The sequence below is a fragment of the Nipponia nippon genome, unplaced genomic scaffold (genome assembly GCF_047370975.1).
Source record: "Nipponia nippon isolate SJK-2023a ecotype South Korea unplaced genomic scaffold, ASM4737097v1 scaffold_10, whole genome shotgun sequence".
NCBI classification, from domain to species: domain Eukaryota; kingdom Metazoa; phylum Chordata; class Aves; order Pelecaniformes; family Threskiornithidae; genus Nipponia; species Nipponia nippon.
In genome coordinates this window covers 20,154,600-20,170,186 of record NW_028262291.1, presented here as the reverse complement: position 1 = coordinate 20,170,186, position 15,587 = coordinate 20,154,600, and the positions used below count along the sequence as shown (strand labels likewise).

General features: G+C 41.9%; 1 protein-coding gene across 18 annotated transcripts in view; it reads left to right on the top strand.

Annotated features, from left to right (window-relative positions):
* The window catches only part of TSPAN4 (tetraspanin 4), a 443,271-nt gene that overhangs the window by 142,380 nt on the left and 285,304 nt on the right, over positions 1-15,587 (top strand). For all 18 annotated transcript variants that reach the window (XR_015701873.1, XR_015701874.1, XM_087745837.1 and 15 more), the window contains one exon: positions 11,176-11,257. Coding sequence is in view for 3 of the 18 variants with exons in the window: in XM_087745818.1 (XP_087601944.1) it covers positions 11,176-11,257 (82 nt within the window). In the remaining 15 variants the exon portion in view is untranslated. The remainder of the gene's footprint in view (positions 1-11,175; positions 11,258-15,587) is intronic.

Sequence of the window (15,587 nt, the reverse complement as noted above, 5' to 3'; positions counted from 1 at the left end):
GGTCTCCTTGGAGCCTTTTGGCTGTTAACAAACACTGGGTGTTGACTAGTTCCATACAATAATCGGCACCTCAACCATGGCTTGAAGTTGTTCTCCAAAAAGTGTGCCTTCACTACAAGCTACAGTCAGTATTTTTTATTGCTCCTGAATATTATTTTCAGCCCTGGCAGACTTACCTTTTGCAAATGGCACTAGAGTACTGATGCTTGTGGTGCAAATTTCTGTAGCTGAGAAGGCCACCTGATGGTAAATGTTTCTGCTTCTTCATTTAGTCAAATGGCTTTGAGGCATTTCTTACAGGAATTTAGTCGGAACATTGTATTAGGTACCTTTGTGCTTTTGAGGCTCCAACAGCTAGATTTAAATGCTGTAGAACATATACAGAAAACCCAGGAAATGAGAAACAAATACCTGCCAGGAAAAAATACTTTTGCATCTTTACGCTGTGATTATCTCTTAAAAACCAACCCTTCTGGCTGGTTTCCTGTGTACAGCACTCCTGTATAGGAAAAAACTTGGCTTTGACTAACCTTTCATTTTGTGCTCCTGAGCCTTTGGTGGTACCAGCAAGTCCCTTCTATTACTTTAAGCATCCAAGTTTAAATAGCAGCCTTTTTAGCCTGTAATGGAGAGTGTTCCACTTGGTCGTCTTCAGCCTGAGGAAGGATGAGTGCTGTGCCTTATCCTAAGGACCTGAGAACATAAGCAGAAATGGTAGAATATGTATTTTCCTGAGTTCCCTTAGAGCTGTAGAGACAACCCTGGAGAGAGAAAGGCAGCTGATAAAAAAATGAGTGTTGGTAAATGGTATTAAAAACTAGCAGACAGGGAGAGATATATGAATGCAAGATACATAGGCCTGTTAAGTGAGGGAGCAGACTGTGAACCCAATTTATGCCAGTGGCATGAGGAATGAAATGAGAAAGGTGGCACTCAGTAGGTTCCCTTGGCTCCTCATAAATTTCAAAGTGGCTGCCTTTCCTTTTTTAGTATCCTGTAAAATGCAACCCTGGGACCTGTTAGAAGATGCGCTGGTGAAGGTGATAGGAAATGAGAGAAGAAATTTCCTCATTCTGGCCTTCATTTCCCAGATCTTCAATGATTTGTTAGTCAATTAACTGGAGGTCAGATATATCTGTAGTTTGTTAGTGTTATGCTCCAGTAGAATATGTTATTCAACTTATGTTGTCTGCATCTTTAGAACCACACTTGGTGTGACAATATTTTGGGTTCGCAGTGATGAAGAAAAGGGTTTTAATTTTTCAGCACCCTCTGTGCAGAATGACACTTATGCTTTGTATATCTATGTATTTTTAGTAGGAATATAAAAAGGTTGCTGTTTAAAACAAACACTTGGAGGCCAGCTAATTCCTAAAAATCATTTTAATTAAGGGGAAGAGGAGAAAGGGAAGGAGAAGGCAACCTTTTGGTGTTCCTACTGTGGATTAGTTGGCTTAAGTCTGGAGGACCAGTGACTGGTACTTCTGGTGTTCCTCATCAGGTTCCTCATCCTCTCCCCTGTTATCTAATGCTTCCTCAGTCTGGGGACTCTGCCAGTGTTGTCATCTTGTCAGGCTACGGGCCCTTGGAGGCTGAGACTTCTTTACCTTTGTGCTCAGCACATGTGCAATGCAAAATGACCATGTGCTCCCAGAGAGCACACACTAAGTGCTAATGAGAAGTTACCAGAGAGGTGTGAGGAGTTGCTTTGCAAAGCAAGTAGTATGAATTGTTTTTTAAAATTTGGCAGTCCCTTCCCTCTTCGTCCTTGGCTGACATGTAGCTCTCTAAAAACTGAGGCCTGGGTTCATCTGTCATTGATTTCTCAAGTCACCCAGAAGGCCTGTTGCAGCTCTGTACATAGTATGCTGTGATCCATCCTTGTAGGAGGGTGGTGGGAGCACCAGCGTCACGTGTGGATTTGTTCTGCTTGTAAATAGGTGAAGGTTGTGTCTTGTGATCTGGTTATAAATTCTGTGGAGGTCAGCAGAGGAGTTTGCTAAACATCTTGGCCTTTCCATGGGGATCTCCACATGACCAATAGCTCATTTGAAGTATATATATTTGATCAATTCTACATGATCCCTAAGAGTGGCCATTCTGTTTCCTGGCAGACTGAATTCCAGCCAGATAAGGTCTCAGCTTTTCATTGTCCTCTCTGTCCCTCATATGAGGTAGCTGCTTTTCAAGAGGGTGTTTTTAAACTGTGTCTGCCTACACAAACCTCCCAGGCATGGTTATCTACACAGGGTAAGAGAAATCTCTTTTTAAAGGCATTAATGAAAGTAATTCCTGAACAAAATTCATTAACTTCAGTGAACTGTCCTCAGTGTCTCTAATAGATAAGACCTCATTACCCTCAGGATTGCTCAGTAACTGATTCCCAGGCCAACATTAACTAACATTCCCCTTTCAGCGACCTGCTGGATCGGTTATGTATGGATTACCAATGCTTCTGGCTCTTCCATGTGCGCTGGAGACCTCCCATTCCCCAGGTGCTCTCTGTTTCTGGTTGCCCTGAGGCAGTGAGCTCTGCCAGCCTTGCTGTAGCCTTCTGTGCTGTATGAGCCTTGATGTACCTCTGTACTCCTCCCTGCCCCCTGAAATTAAGGGGTTTTGTAGCCCCTCTTCATAGGAAACAGTGTAATGGTTTAGGTGTCTCTGGATCTCATGTCTGTACTCTGGAGGCTCTCCAGACCTCCAGGTCTGGGACTCTGGCTTCCTCCCAGGCTGGCAGTGCACCATCTCAACTCTCTGCCTAGTTACAGACAATGGCACCTGGAGCTGAGCTCTCCCTGTTTATTAGGGAAATGGTCCAACTCCTCCTCAGTGGTGTGTGGTGATTGACCCATGCCATCCAATTGTCCTCAGCTGGTCAGGAGAAGCCTCGTTGGGGTGTGTGCAAACAGGTAAGAGAACGCGCTGTCATGGGAGCAGCCGAGCTGCTTCTCCAGGAAGGGTCACTTGCCGTTGGCCGGATGATTTTGTGAGAAAGGCAGAAAGCTAAGAGTCAAGTACCAGAGTCGCACTGCAGTACAAGCTTGAATGAGTCACTTAGGTCCACACTGATGCTATGGAGTTTTAGGCGAATATCTGAAGTGTCTTAAGTTCAAAGCTTAGGTTAAGAGAGCCGCTTTGGCTAGCCTTCTTCCTCCTGTCTTTTGTGTATGCCATCTAGTTGTGTACTTGTTAGAGAAAGTGCTGTCTTTGAGTGTATGTGTGTGTGTGAGGGTAGTCAGCTCTCACTGAAGTGGGAATCTCGCCCTGTCCAGTACTATGCCCATAGTAGTAGTAGTCATAATATTAATGCTGGTGGGGGAGGTGGGAAATATTTTACTGATTTCTAAAACAGTTAAGCTCATTTAATGAAAGGGCAGCTGTTTTCAAAGCTATGTGCGTCAGCCCTCTCAGTTTTACTCCACTGGCGTTACACCTTTCTGAAAACGAAAGCCTTATGCTGTCTAGTGAGTTTTCTGTTGGAACTTTTAATAGCTTTGTGATGAGGTGCTGTGCAATTCCGCAGGTAATTGGCCTGTGTGTAACCCAAAATGTTTCTACAGGAGTTTGTAAGAGAACAGCGGTTTGTACTAATTAAATAATTGCTTCCATTAAGCTGAACATAATTAATGCAACTTCGATAGAAGAGAAAAGTAAGTTGGTAATTTAACCATTGTGGATTTGGGACAGAATTTTCAATGATTTACTTTGTGGCAAAGAAGAAAGAATTGGGAAATACTGCTACAGAACAACTCGAATGAAAAGGGATCACCTTGCAGTATGCATGGCTGCATATTAGACTTGTGGTGGAAGGTTTTTATACTTCTGCAAGGTTGTATGGCAGATTATAGTTCGAGTTGGGAGGGAGTATGTGGTGTTTTTTGGTTTTTTTTTTGTTTTGTTTGTTTGTTTGTTTGTTTTTTGTTTGTTTGGTTTTTTTTGTCTCAAGAAGCTTTTAAGGCTTAGAAAACTTGAAGGCACTTACAAGGTTGCGTCATTGTCCAAAGCGCCCCAGCAGTCTGCAGCCTCTGCCCTACTCCCTCTAAGAGTTTTAACTGCCTGGGGCCAAGGCCAGCTCTGATTCAGGGCAGGTTCAGGGCCAGCTTCCATGGTGCTTGGCTCCAAGCTCAAGCGTGGGCTGCTTTGCAAGGGGAGGGGAGCTGGGGGCCGAGGGTGACAGCAAGGCAGGCAGGGCAGTGCTCTTGCCACCATTTTGGCAAGTCCTACTGCACCTGAACAAGAGGAGCAAGCAAATCCAGTGATGGTAACCAGGGCTGGCCAAGTGTGCAGTGATCCAATGCAGAGAGATGAGGCAGGTCCAAGATCAAGCTACGATGTTTCAGTCAGGATCAGCAAGGTAGAGGGCCAGGCACAAGCTTGTGTGAACTCAGGCAAGGCCCAAGGGCTTGAGCTTAACTGCAGCTCCATAGCAAAGGGGTGAGGACCCTGCTGGTGGATGTATCTCACAGGACTTTCTCACACTTAGCTGTTTCACACCAGTCTAGTCTCAGCTTATGCTTATGTCGTTCTAGGGCTGGGCTTGAGCACAGGCAGCCAGACTGGCAGGAGAGAGGGGAGAGGTTGAGAGCCTCATCTGAACCCAGGTTATATTAAAAAAAAAACACCTTCTAAGATTTTCACACACAGAAAAAGAGAGCTGCAGCCTTTTCACCTAATGTTGCCCGTGGCAGGCTGACCACTCTCTGGGACTGGAATAACCACGTTCAAGACTCTGCTTGTCCTCCTCACGGATCTCAGCTTGAACCTGTCTTCTACTCCCAAAATGATTATCTTGGTATTCTGTGATGAATATCTCCCTTACCAGGGCTTTGGTTCTTCTTGGCAGGGACTGTTTTTTTTTTCCTGTTCCTTTTTTTAGACCTGAAATTCCAGCCTGGAGCTGGAAAAACTTTATGGAAGCCAGGCAAATGACAAAACCCTCTTTACTGTAATTTACCTGAATGTTTGTGAGTCTTGTGTATCATCATAGGAAAAAGTGTGTTCATCTCCATCGTGATCGTACTGTAATGTCAGTGAAAAATGCGCATTCAACCACAGGTTGAAATTTTCTGTGTTTTAAATGCTTATATCTAGTCCCAGAGCAAAGAAAGCCCAACTGCAGCAGGCATAGCTGAAGTGGCTGGGGCAGGATGAAACCTTTATCACTAATCTTGCTGAGCAGAGGCCAGCCACACAGGTGTCCCTAAGGCACAAGCAGTATCACAACTCCTTCATTTCACAGTGCCTTGTGTCTGAGAAATTCCCTGAAAACTCCTGTTGCCAGCAGCAGTGCTGGGTATTGTGGGACTGATGCTTAGTGAATTCCTGGTAATTTTCTGCTTGCCACTGCTGCTGTTGGGGATGAATCGCAATAGTTCAGTTGTCGGTGGAAGCTGGAGAGGAGGGTGGGTGTGCTCCTGCACGAATTTCCTCCTTGTTCTCACCTGTGTATCTGTCCCTGCTCTCAGAGGTCTGAAGTCATGTGCTGGAGTGCAGGATTTACCTGCCTTGTCTTGTTATTTTAAATGTCTTCTAAGTATCAGCTAAGATCAACAGCCCTCAAGTGTTCTTTAGATAAATGGCTTGCTCTTTGTAAGAAAAAGCAAAAGACTGAATTCTTTGACATTTTATAATCTTTCTGTTCTCGCATGTTGAAGCTTAAATGTATTGCAAAAGGCTCCTGTCATTTTTCTGAAGTCTGCTGGATCTCTGTGGACAGGAGTAATATTCTCACTTCCTTGCAGTCTCATTTCTGTATATGGTCCTGCGACCTTCAGGAGCCCAATGTAAGGTTTTGTTTTCCTCAGCACTGTGCTGGCTTCTGGACAGTTTAGGCATACCCATTACTAAATTATATCTGATGAGGAAATATGAAAAGATCAAATACGGCTTTATTCTCTGGAATACCTCAGCTACATGAGTTGCTTGAGGGTGGAGCTGGGTGATTCTTGTCAATCAATACTGTCCTATTCTCCATGGTATTGCATCTCTGTTCGAGCTGCTGGAATTTCTTATTTGTGCAATGAGCTTTCCACCCTGAGGTCTATTCTTATTTATTTGTGAACAATCTGTATACAGCATTGACACAAATCATTTCTATGCCAAGCTAATATGCAGTGCAAGGGAAAACATATTTAGATGGCTGTGTTGGATTTGGGAGCCTGTGAAGCTCATCATTTTCGTATCAAATAGTAGACTGCAGCGTTGTGGTACCATGCAGCCCATCAGGAGCAGATGTATTTCTGTCAAGGGAAAGAGAGAAAGTTCAGTCCCTTTCTGTTTCTGCTCTGGTGCTCCAGGAGATGGAGAGAAGAGAAATGTGATCCCTGAGGATCTCTGCAGATAATGAGAAGAGAATATATAGAGAAGGCGAAAATCAGCTACAGGATGCCATACCTCGAGGAATTCCAGAATCAATTGACTTTTGATACCTCAGGCTTTAAGTTGTCTTTTGGCAGTAGGCATTGTAGATGATGCTGTCTTAAGGCAGCAGACAGCACCATGCGGGCTCTTCCAAGAACGGGTGTTTGTGTGTGTGGTGTATTGTCACTTTTTCCACAGGAATGTCAGAATTAATGATTCTTTATTGATGGTAGAAGCGTTTTGTCAATTGTTCCCCCCTTGAAATGAAAACAATCCAATTAATAACGCGGAAAGGAAATGTTTCACAAAGGACTAGAAAATGTACCCATTTTGAATCCTGGTGAAAAATAGAGCCTTCAGTGCGCCAGTATTTTTTTAAAAATTGTTTTCTGACAAGCCTTCTCTTGGTAAGCAGTCTCACACATCAGGGAAGATGACACGGTAGTGACTGTCTGGCCGTTGTGTTAGATGTGTCTGTGTGTGTGAGAGACTGGTTGTGGTGGTGCATAATCCTTGTTGCTTAAAAACATGCTCCCAGGTGGGAGCTACCTGCAAAATGCTGCTAGTTAGGGTTTCTCTCCAGCTGGCAAGGACTGTGGCTCACATTGCTGGTGTTCAGATATTTCATAATCTAGGTTTGGAGTGTTCTCCACTCCTTTCAGTTGCCTGGGTGTCCCCGTCAGCTGGCTCAGACCTGCTCTTAATCCTGAATTTCAGCCAAGGTTGAACCTTGGGTACCGAGGCAGGGAGGCTTTGAGCTAGAGATGTCTTCCCTCTCAGGAGACAGAGTGCCCTGTTAGTTGCCTTTAAGGCATGATGGAAATATCATTCATTTAATCTGATCTGTTTCACCTTGGCCATACTGCCACTGCCCTTCAGATTTCTGTTTTTCATTTGTGATGTGTTTTTCTTCCCCCTGGAAACTGAGCTTACTTCATCAGTTGGAGTGGCTGCTGAAGAGCAATGAATTCTGCCTTTGTACAAGGCTTTTAAAGAAATTATTTATGATTTTAAGATGACTGGATGTGTTTCAGTGTCAGCACTGGCTATGCATTTTTAAGAATACTATTGGGACTCTCATACAAAAAATCAGCTAAGCATGTTCCTAGGATGTTATTTTATAGTATTAAAAGAAAATATTTGAGTGCAGTAGTGTTAAATAAAACCTTTCAGTTAATTTATCAAAACATTTTCAGTGCCTTCTTCCTTCCAGGACAGGCAGAATTTAAACAAACACCAAGCAAAGGAAGGGGACAGAAACTTTTTTTTTTGACCTTAGGTCTTATGTCTCTCTTGGTTTAACTGGGACTAGTTAGGCTGAATACATAATCATAAGCTCAGAGGCTTAATTTTTATTGAAGGGAACTTCTGTAGCAGGAGTTTGAAAAGTCACAGTGTGATTGATGTCAAGTAAGCCTGAAGATGCATAGGCTTTGAGCTTGTTATCTGCAATAATGTGAGTTAACCTCAGTGAACAATCAACAGCCATAGTAATGGGCTAACAGAGCATCCAGATTTTAAAAAATGTAGATGATGGCAACAAAGAGATCTTGAGTTTTTTACCCTTTGAAAGTTAAATGAAAAAGTTTAAAGATGAACTGTGTGGTTAATATTTTGATAGGGCCAGTATGGTTTTTAAAATTTTCAACAAAATGAATGCTGACATTCCTTATTAGTCTGGTTTTCTGGCAGGCATGAAAAAATAAGTTCATAAAACAAAAAGATTAAAAACTGTGAAAAGGGAAGAAGCCATTTTAGTAATGTTGCCTATAGATATGTTTCATTAGGTGGGCAGTAAAGCCGCTCCTCTGCTTCAGGCAAAAGTCCAGAATTTATTTCTGGGCTGTGTGCCTGGTCAGCTGTATCTTTATACGTAGATCTCTGTGCTAAAATGCAAAAGGATTTACAGCAGGGGAGTTAAAGTTGTGGTTGTCTCTAAGAATGTAAGTCAAGCTAGACCAAGCAATACATAAGACACACAAGCACTTTCTTGAATTGGAAACCAGGCAGAAACTTTGGATAGGTAGATTGTAGAAACAATTCCTCCAAGTTTAATTCTAGTCAATTTTTGTTTGTTTTGCTGCTTTTGCCATTTGAAACTGGAACAAGCATGGAATTCTGTTTGTTCTAATAAGCTGGAAATGAAAATAAGGACACATTTGTCCCAATGAGGTCCCTTTTAATATGCAGAGTTCTCCAAGATGTCCTCCTGTTCATGCCTCACTTCTATAAAATCCTCTCTTGAGAGCTGCTGGGAAATAGAGTTTGGATGCATTTTTCCAGTTGTGAATAATCTGTTCCTGTACTATGGGATGCACTTTGGATTGAAGACATTATGAGGGAAAGCAGATTGTGTATCTTGCGTGGCACTTTAAGCTCTGTGGCTGATGCAGTAATGCTGTTTTAAGCAGCAGAAGAGTTCAAAAGTGGGTAGAGACACATGAGTGCAATCAGTGGTTCATAGTCCCCTTTCCCTCATAGGATTACTTCTTACTTGAAAGATCTTCTAATGCTGTATTTGAATTATTTAATTTATGCAATACATTTTTTTTTTTTCCTTCTTAGTAATTCTCCTGAGTGGAGAGTGTGCTTAAATGGGAAGGAATGGCCCTATTTCTTCTGTCTGTCTAACCTAATTAATCTGTCTCATTTATTCAGTAATTAGAACGTACGGAGTTGTTCTTGGTTTTTTGTGTTGTGTCCCCATGCCCCCCCCCCCCGAAGCAGAAGACGGGAGTGCTGAATATCCGTGTTTGTTCTTGTAGAGTCTGCTGTCTGGTCGAATAAAACACATCCTCTGGTGCCATCCTCTTCACTTGAAACAGGTGTTTGAAGTCCACCCTTTTGGATGACTTTGAACTGAAGGCAAGGGAAGCCTACTGGGAAAATAAGTGTCAAAGGCCTCATAGAAAGAGTTAAATCACTTTCTGATCTCACTGGTTTCAGTCAGGCTATTAGGTCTTTAAGTGTCTTGTCTTTGAGTATTAGTCCGAACTCTTAGTCGTCCATTCCTGATGGTTTCCATCACTCCAAGTGCACTAATCCTGCCTTAAACAGTAATTGCGTCAGTCATTGCATTGGCATAAAAACTCTTGTTACTCTGCTTATAACATTTTCCACTTAGGAGCTTTCCCTTCAAGTTCTCTGGGCTCCTGGAGAAAGGAAAGTGTCACCAAGCCACCTTTTTACTAAAGCCCGCTGGTAGCAAGCTGGCACAATGTTGATTCCCAGGCGGTTTGCATTAGAATGGGATCTAACATTTGCACCTGCCAAGTGCGCTGTGGACTTTGAGAAGACTTCTTTTGTAGTTTAGAAGCAGTATGCATTTGTATGTGAGTCTTATTGTGACACAAGTAAAGGGCCATGAAGATGATTAAGGGACTGGAGCATCTCTCATATGAGGAAAGGCTGAGAGAGCTGGGACTATTCAGCTTTGAGAAGAGAAGGCAAAGAGGGGATCTTATCTTATGAATGTATATAAATACCTAAAGGGATGGTGCAAAGAAGATTGGAGCCAGGCTCCTTTTAGAGGTGCCCAGCAACAGGACAAGAGGCAATGGGCACAAACTGAAACATAGGAGGTTCTGTCTGAACATCAGAAAACACTTTTTTGCTGTGAGGGTGACTGAGCACTGGCACAGGTTGCCCAGAGAGGTTGTAGTCTCCATCCTTGGAGATCTCTAAAGGCTGTCTGGACACGATCCTGGGCAACTGGCTCTAGGTGGCCTTGCTTGAACAGGGTGGTTGGACGAGATGACCTCTATAGGTCTCTTCCAACCTTAACCAGTCTGTGATTCTGTGAAGCTAAGTTTTAATACAGAGCATCATGTGTGCAATGACCTGACCTGGGATGGAGGTTTAATTTTCCTGCTGTCTTGTCTCCTCCAGTGCTATGTGCAGTCATCTCATTCTTTTGTACAGTATGGTCCCACTAATGACACCTTTTTCTGTTCTATTGATTTAAAAAAAAAAATTCTTTTAGTTTATTAAAAACCCTTCTATTTCTGTATGCATAAGATTTTGGGGAGATCTCAGTTTTCATTTAAAAATATAAATAAAAAATTAGTCATTGTGGTTATAGATAAAAAGACCGAAAGCATAACTTTCTAAAAAGCCAAAATATTAGGTAATAAAGAGATTCTAATGCTCAGTGTTTTATGAAAACATTTTGATTTTAGGAAGCTGATTTTTTATTTTTCTTTAGATTAACTTGGCAGTATTACTTTCTCGTATTTTTTGTTCTTCAACAAACTTTTTTCCCCCCAAAACAATGGATTTATACATTACATATTCTGGATATGTAGAATTTATGTATGCATGTTTTTTGAGTCTCAAGTCTGTGAAGTGCTGATCCAGTGTTTAATGTGATTCAGATTATGCAAAGAAGCTGATAATGCTACCCTGTTCTAATTAAGTGCTTGAACACAAGCCTAAGTGGAAACATGCTGTGTGGGATGTTCAGAAGTGCCCATGGGAGAAAGGAGCTTAAGTCCCATTGAGAGTGAAGAGCTTGATCCCCACCAGCTTGAGAACATGTCTCCCCCATGCTCTGCTCCTGTGGCTGTCAGCGGGTGTTGTCATTCTGATGACTTCGAGCCACGCTATGGGTTTCATGCACCATCCCTTTACAGTCACGCTAATGAAAACTCTTAATACCTTGCCAGGTGTTTCTCTATTATGTTTCAATTCAGTGATTTTAGTCTAGTTAATGAGGGGGTCTCTTGTCCTCCCCGAAAGACACAGTTAGAGAGAGTTGTTTTCCTTGTACTTTGCAAAAGACACGTGGCTTCTGACATACAGGCTCCTGTTTTGCAGATCCCCGGTTTGCTGGTTGCGGAGAGGCCACCTTGTCAACTGGGATCACGTCAGGTGCTCTGAGCTCCTATTCCTGCATCAGGTACGTGAATGGCTGCGATCAATTTATTGATCTAAAATAAAGTTCTGAGTGGATAATTGCATTTGAACGTAAGGCCTCAGTGAATGACTTTTTAAAGAGTAGAAAAGACAATCTGCAGAAGCTATTATAATTAATATAATGGATCAGGCTGGTAACAAATATGTTGCTTACTGCTGATGTGGATTGTGTTTCCTTTTTTCCCTCAGAGTGGGATGGCCTGGAAAGACGTTGTGCTGAGCCCTTTGGGGACTGAAGTGGTCATTGAATTATTATCCTAGGATCCTCTTTTTTTTCTTAGTATTACTGGCAAACTAATCGAACTTCAAGTGATGTGGGTACTGTTTACCTGAATACAGAGAGCAACTGTGTTCTTTCCAAGCCAGATCAATTTTTTCCATTTATGATGAAGGCTGATACATTATGAGACTGCACTGTTTAAGAAAAAATAGTAATAAAAAAAAAATCCTGTCTACTGAAGTAATGCGTGAAATCTGTCTATCTTCATTCTTTCCCCCTTCAACCTGCATCTTTTGTGCACAGCCTGTGTATTTTTAATAGGGGGGAAAAAACAGCCTAGTCCTTCCAATCATGTTATAAAAACGATGGAGGTGTTGAAGAACACACTGTGGTAAGGGAAGGACAGATAAACAGATTAAAAAAGAGGTGTTGCAGCATCTGGCACAGTTGCTGTAAGGATACAGTTGATCACCCAGCAACAAATGACTGAGACGTATTTAGGATAATCTCACAGAGTGCAGCCCCTGAAGTGGGGAGAAGGGAAGAAGATGATACATTGGAGTTTATGTTCAGTCCCCTCTAAAGCCCTGTGGAGAAAAACATTTCTGAATCTTTTGGAAGAATAAAGCTAAAAGTAAAACACTGTAATAACTTCCAACTGGGTGTATCTGAAGTGGTGAAGCTTTTAAATGGAGGGTTAGTCTTGCCCCTTTCTTTTATTTATCTTAAATAGTTCCTATTTTGGTCTCCTTTAAACAGTTACAGTGGATATAGCGACCAGCCGCAACCTCCAGTTGAAAGTCAGATTTTTGTCAGAAGTCTGGGAAGAAAAATGATTTCTTGTTTGCAGTTGAAACAAAAATCTACGTGATAGCAAATGGCAAGCACTCACTGTTGACGAGCTACTGGAGACACTCAGAAAAGCAATCACCGTTGCATGGTGTGCCTTTTAACTGGGACTTGCGGGTGATTATTTAAATCCATGTAGGTCTGTGGACTTCTGCAGCACATGCAAACTGAGGATTTGACCAAGGTCTATGGTGTGAAATGAAATTGAAGTCGGGCATCTGATGTTAATTGCTATTAACTTTTGACTTGGGTATTCTCATACTCTCAAAAGCTGGTGTCTATTGGGAATTTTTATGTTGCTTGATTTTCAGTGACCCTTCTCCTCCAGCTCCCAGCTCTCTGGTTCTTTGTGGGAAAAGGTATTTTCTTTGGTTTTATATGTATCTATGACTTGCACGTTAGTTATAAGTAGAATTAAGATCTGTGCTATATAGTTAACATTACCCTGGGTCAATTGAATTGAATCAATCAAAGCTCAGTGATTTATGCTAGAAAATCACTCTTTTTGTCTCTTTTCCGCTCTTTGTGTTGTCTGTGAAGACTAAAATATCTGTTGTTATTACAGGCCCCTCAGAAGGGCTATTCTGTCCATGTAGGTTTTACAGTTAAACAGAGCAGGTTAATTTGGTAGAGTGGCCATAATTTACCACCTAATAGAGTCTGTAATCAGACTAAGGGTTTGTTTTGTTTTCTAGATTACTGTGTCAAAACTTGAGCAACTTTGCTTTCAATTCCCAAACTGTATTATAGGTTTAGGCCAAGGCGATGCAGCAAACACAGGCTTTCAGCAGCTGCACTGACCCAGTTTTCTGCATTACCAGGGTCAATTTTGTTGGGTTTGTGTGGTTATGTATTTAACTCAAGTAGAACTTCCACTAGGCAAGGATTGGAGAAGCGTAGGAGGCTTCTTTGTTTGCTGTGTGAATATTTACAGTAACAAAGCATCACTGTATAATTTAGAGGATACAGCTTTTGGGGCCATGTTTACTCCCTCATCCTTACAACATTGTGCACAGCACTGCCGTATGAGGTGTGCAGGGGGAAAAAAAAACCAAACAAAAGAAACCCAAGCAAAATCTGTTTCTCTGCAGAAAATGTTTGTAAAGACAATCTTAAAGACTCAATATAGACTAAGGACAAACCCTTTTTTTTCTGTGGTGTAAGGGCTTCTGGTGAAACATGGTGAATGCCGAAGGCATCTGTTTGGGCTGATAGTGAATGTATTTGATTATGGATCTAGTAAGTGTTTGCACTTTAAATTATATGAAAGAAGCGTGAGTTTCCCAAGTAGTATTTCACCTTTGAAATCAGGCAGTATGAATTGTCATCTCAAGTGCAGTGTCACTGGGAGGTGAGATTTAGCAAAAACAGTCACTTCTGCTGTACGGACGAGAAGACAGAGCGGTGAAAAAATGGCACACCATCGTCTTCCTTTCACTGGCAGAAAGGGAGGGAAATGTCTGCCTACTTATACACAGACAAGGAGTCCAGACCAGAAGCTGTCAGACTGTAGACTCTGAGGGGTTTAAAATGATCTTTGTGTCATGAAAAGACTTTTTACCATGTGTGTGATGGTAAGAGTGGAGTCCCTGTGGAGGGGAGTAATGCTTTGGTTTCCTCACCAGTTTTTGCTTTTCTTTAGCTCTTCCTGCTTCTTGCCTCACTACTGACAGGGAGACTGGTTTGCCATGCTAAACACCTTGGGGCTGACAGGATGGAGAAAACCTACAGGCTCCTTTGACAGCTGTAATCAATAAGAAGTGAAAAATCTCACTTTGAGAAGCCCTTTTCCAACTATAAATGGCAACAAAAGTCATGAAGGTGAAACCCCAATTTTAGACCAAACTGTGAAGGCAGAGGACCAGGAATCTGAGCCCAGGGAAAAGATGTGCAAACCAAGTTTCTCTCTGCTCACCTGTGTGCACTTCAGTGAAGGAAAGAACCACGCTGTGCCAGACAGTCCTCAAAAACTCCTTCTTCAAACAGTTCATAAGCTGGAGCTTTGCTTAGCACGTCCCTGTGCTCTCAGGGCAGAAGCAAGGCTTGCTGCAAGAGCTTTCGTTATCATATTGCAATCTTCTCTGAAGGTCCCACTCACCTTCTGAGAGATGCTGAATTTCTCCAACTCTTGTGAGAGTCACTGGGAGATGAGGAAACTTCATTAATAACATCTAGGCAGAAGGAGGGATCAGAATTAGCTTTTTAACCTAACAGGTCTACTTTATTTTTAAGAACAAGTAAATAATTTCTATGGAAGAAAAAAAGTTGTTTCTTTCCAACTAGATTTAGTTGCCAGCAAGCCACACTGGAAATGGGAATAACAACTTTTGATTATGATTAGGGATAGACAGAAATTCCCAGAGCACTGGGTTAATCAAAAATAGAAGCTGAGTGCAGTATTTTTCATGCTGTATTATGGTGACAATGGCAAGTCATTCGGAAAGCATAATAGGAAAAGTTAAGTCTAACTGATATGTTCTTTTTTCGTGATGTTGAGTAACTATTGGTATAGGCTCTTACTGTCATCTTTGTTTTGCAGGAAGCAATGCAAGTGAATAAATATAGCTGTATCCTGTATTGCTGTTTTACTCACAACTTAGCTGCTTATTTGGTTGATGTGGGGGTTTTATTCCCTTTATTTTATGGGTGCAGCTAGGGAATTTGGTGGTAATAAAAACAGAGAGCTCTTGCAATGAGCTTTGCACTGATAGATCTCAATGTTTCGTGAAGTATGATTAACCTCACATTGCAGATATGTAACAAACAAGTTTGCCCCCATGGTCACTTGGCTGGCAGGAGAACTGGGATGAGGATCCCTGCCTTGGAGTCTCAGCATGGGGCCCCCTCTGTCTGACCGTGCAGCCTCTGCTTTGGTTTGTTAATAGAACTGTCAGTAGTATCACTTCTCCTAAGGATATGGGGAAGGTTTTAGGTTCCCCAGATGTTAATCAGGTATATCTTTGTCAGCACTAAATTCATTTTAAAGAAGAGATACAAAAATAGCACATCCTTTTGTATTAGCTATCATACGTCCTCTGGAAGCATTTTTGCCAAATGCGTGAAAGAATGCAATTAATGGCTACCCAGGAGATTTATTCTGTTATCTTGACTAGCTTATTTCTAAAGTAGTTTGACATTTTATTTGTCTGACTTATCTGTTGTTGTAGAGATATTTTGTTTTATTACCCTCGAGAAGGCTGAAATGTTAAACAGGAAATACAGGAGCTCCTTTCATTACTTTTTT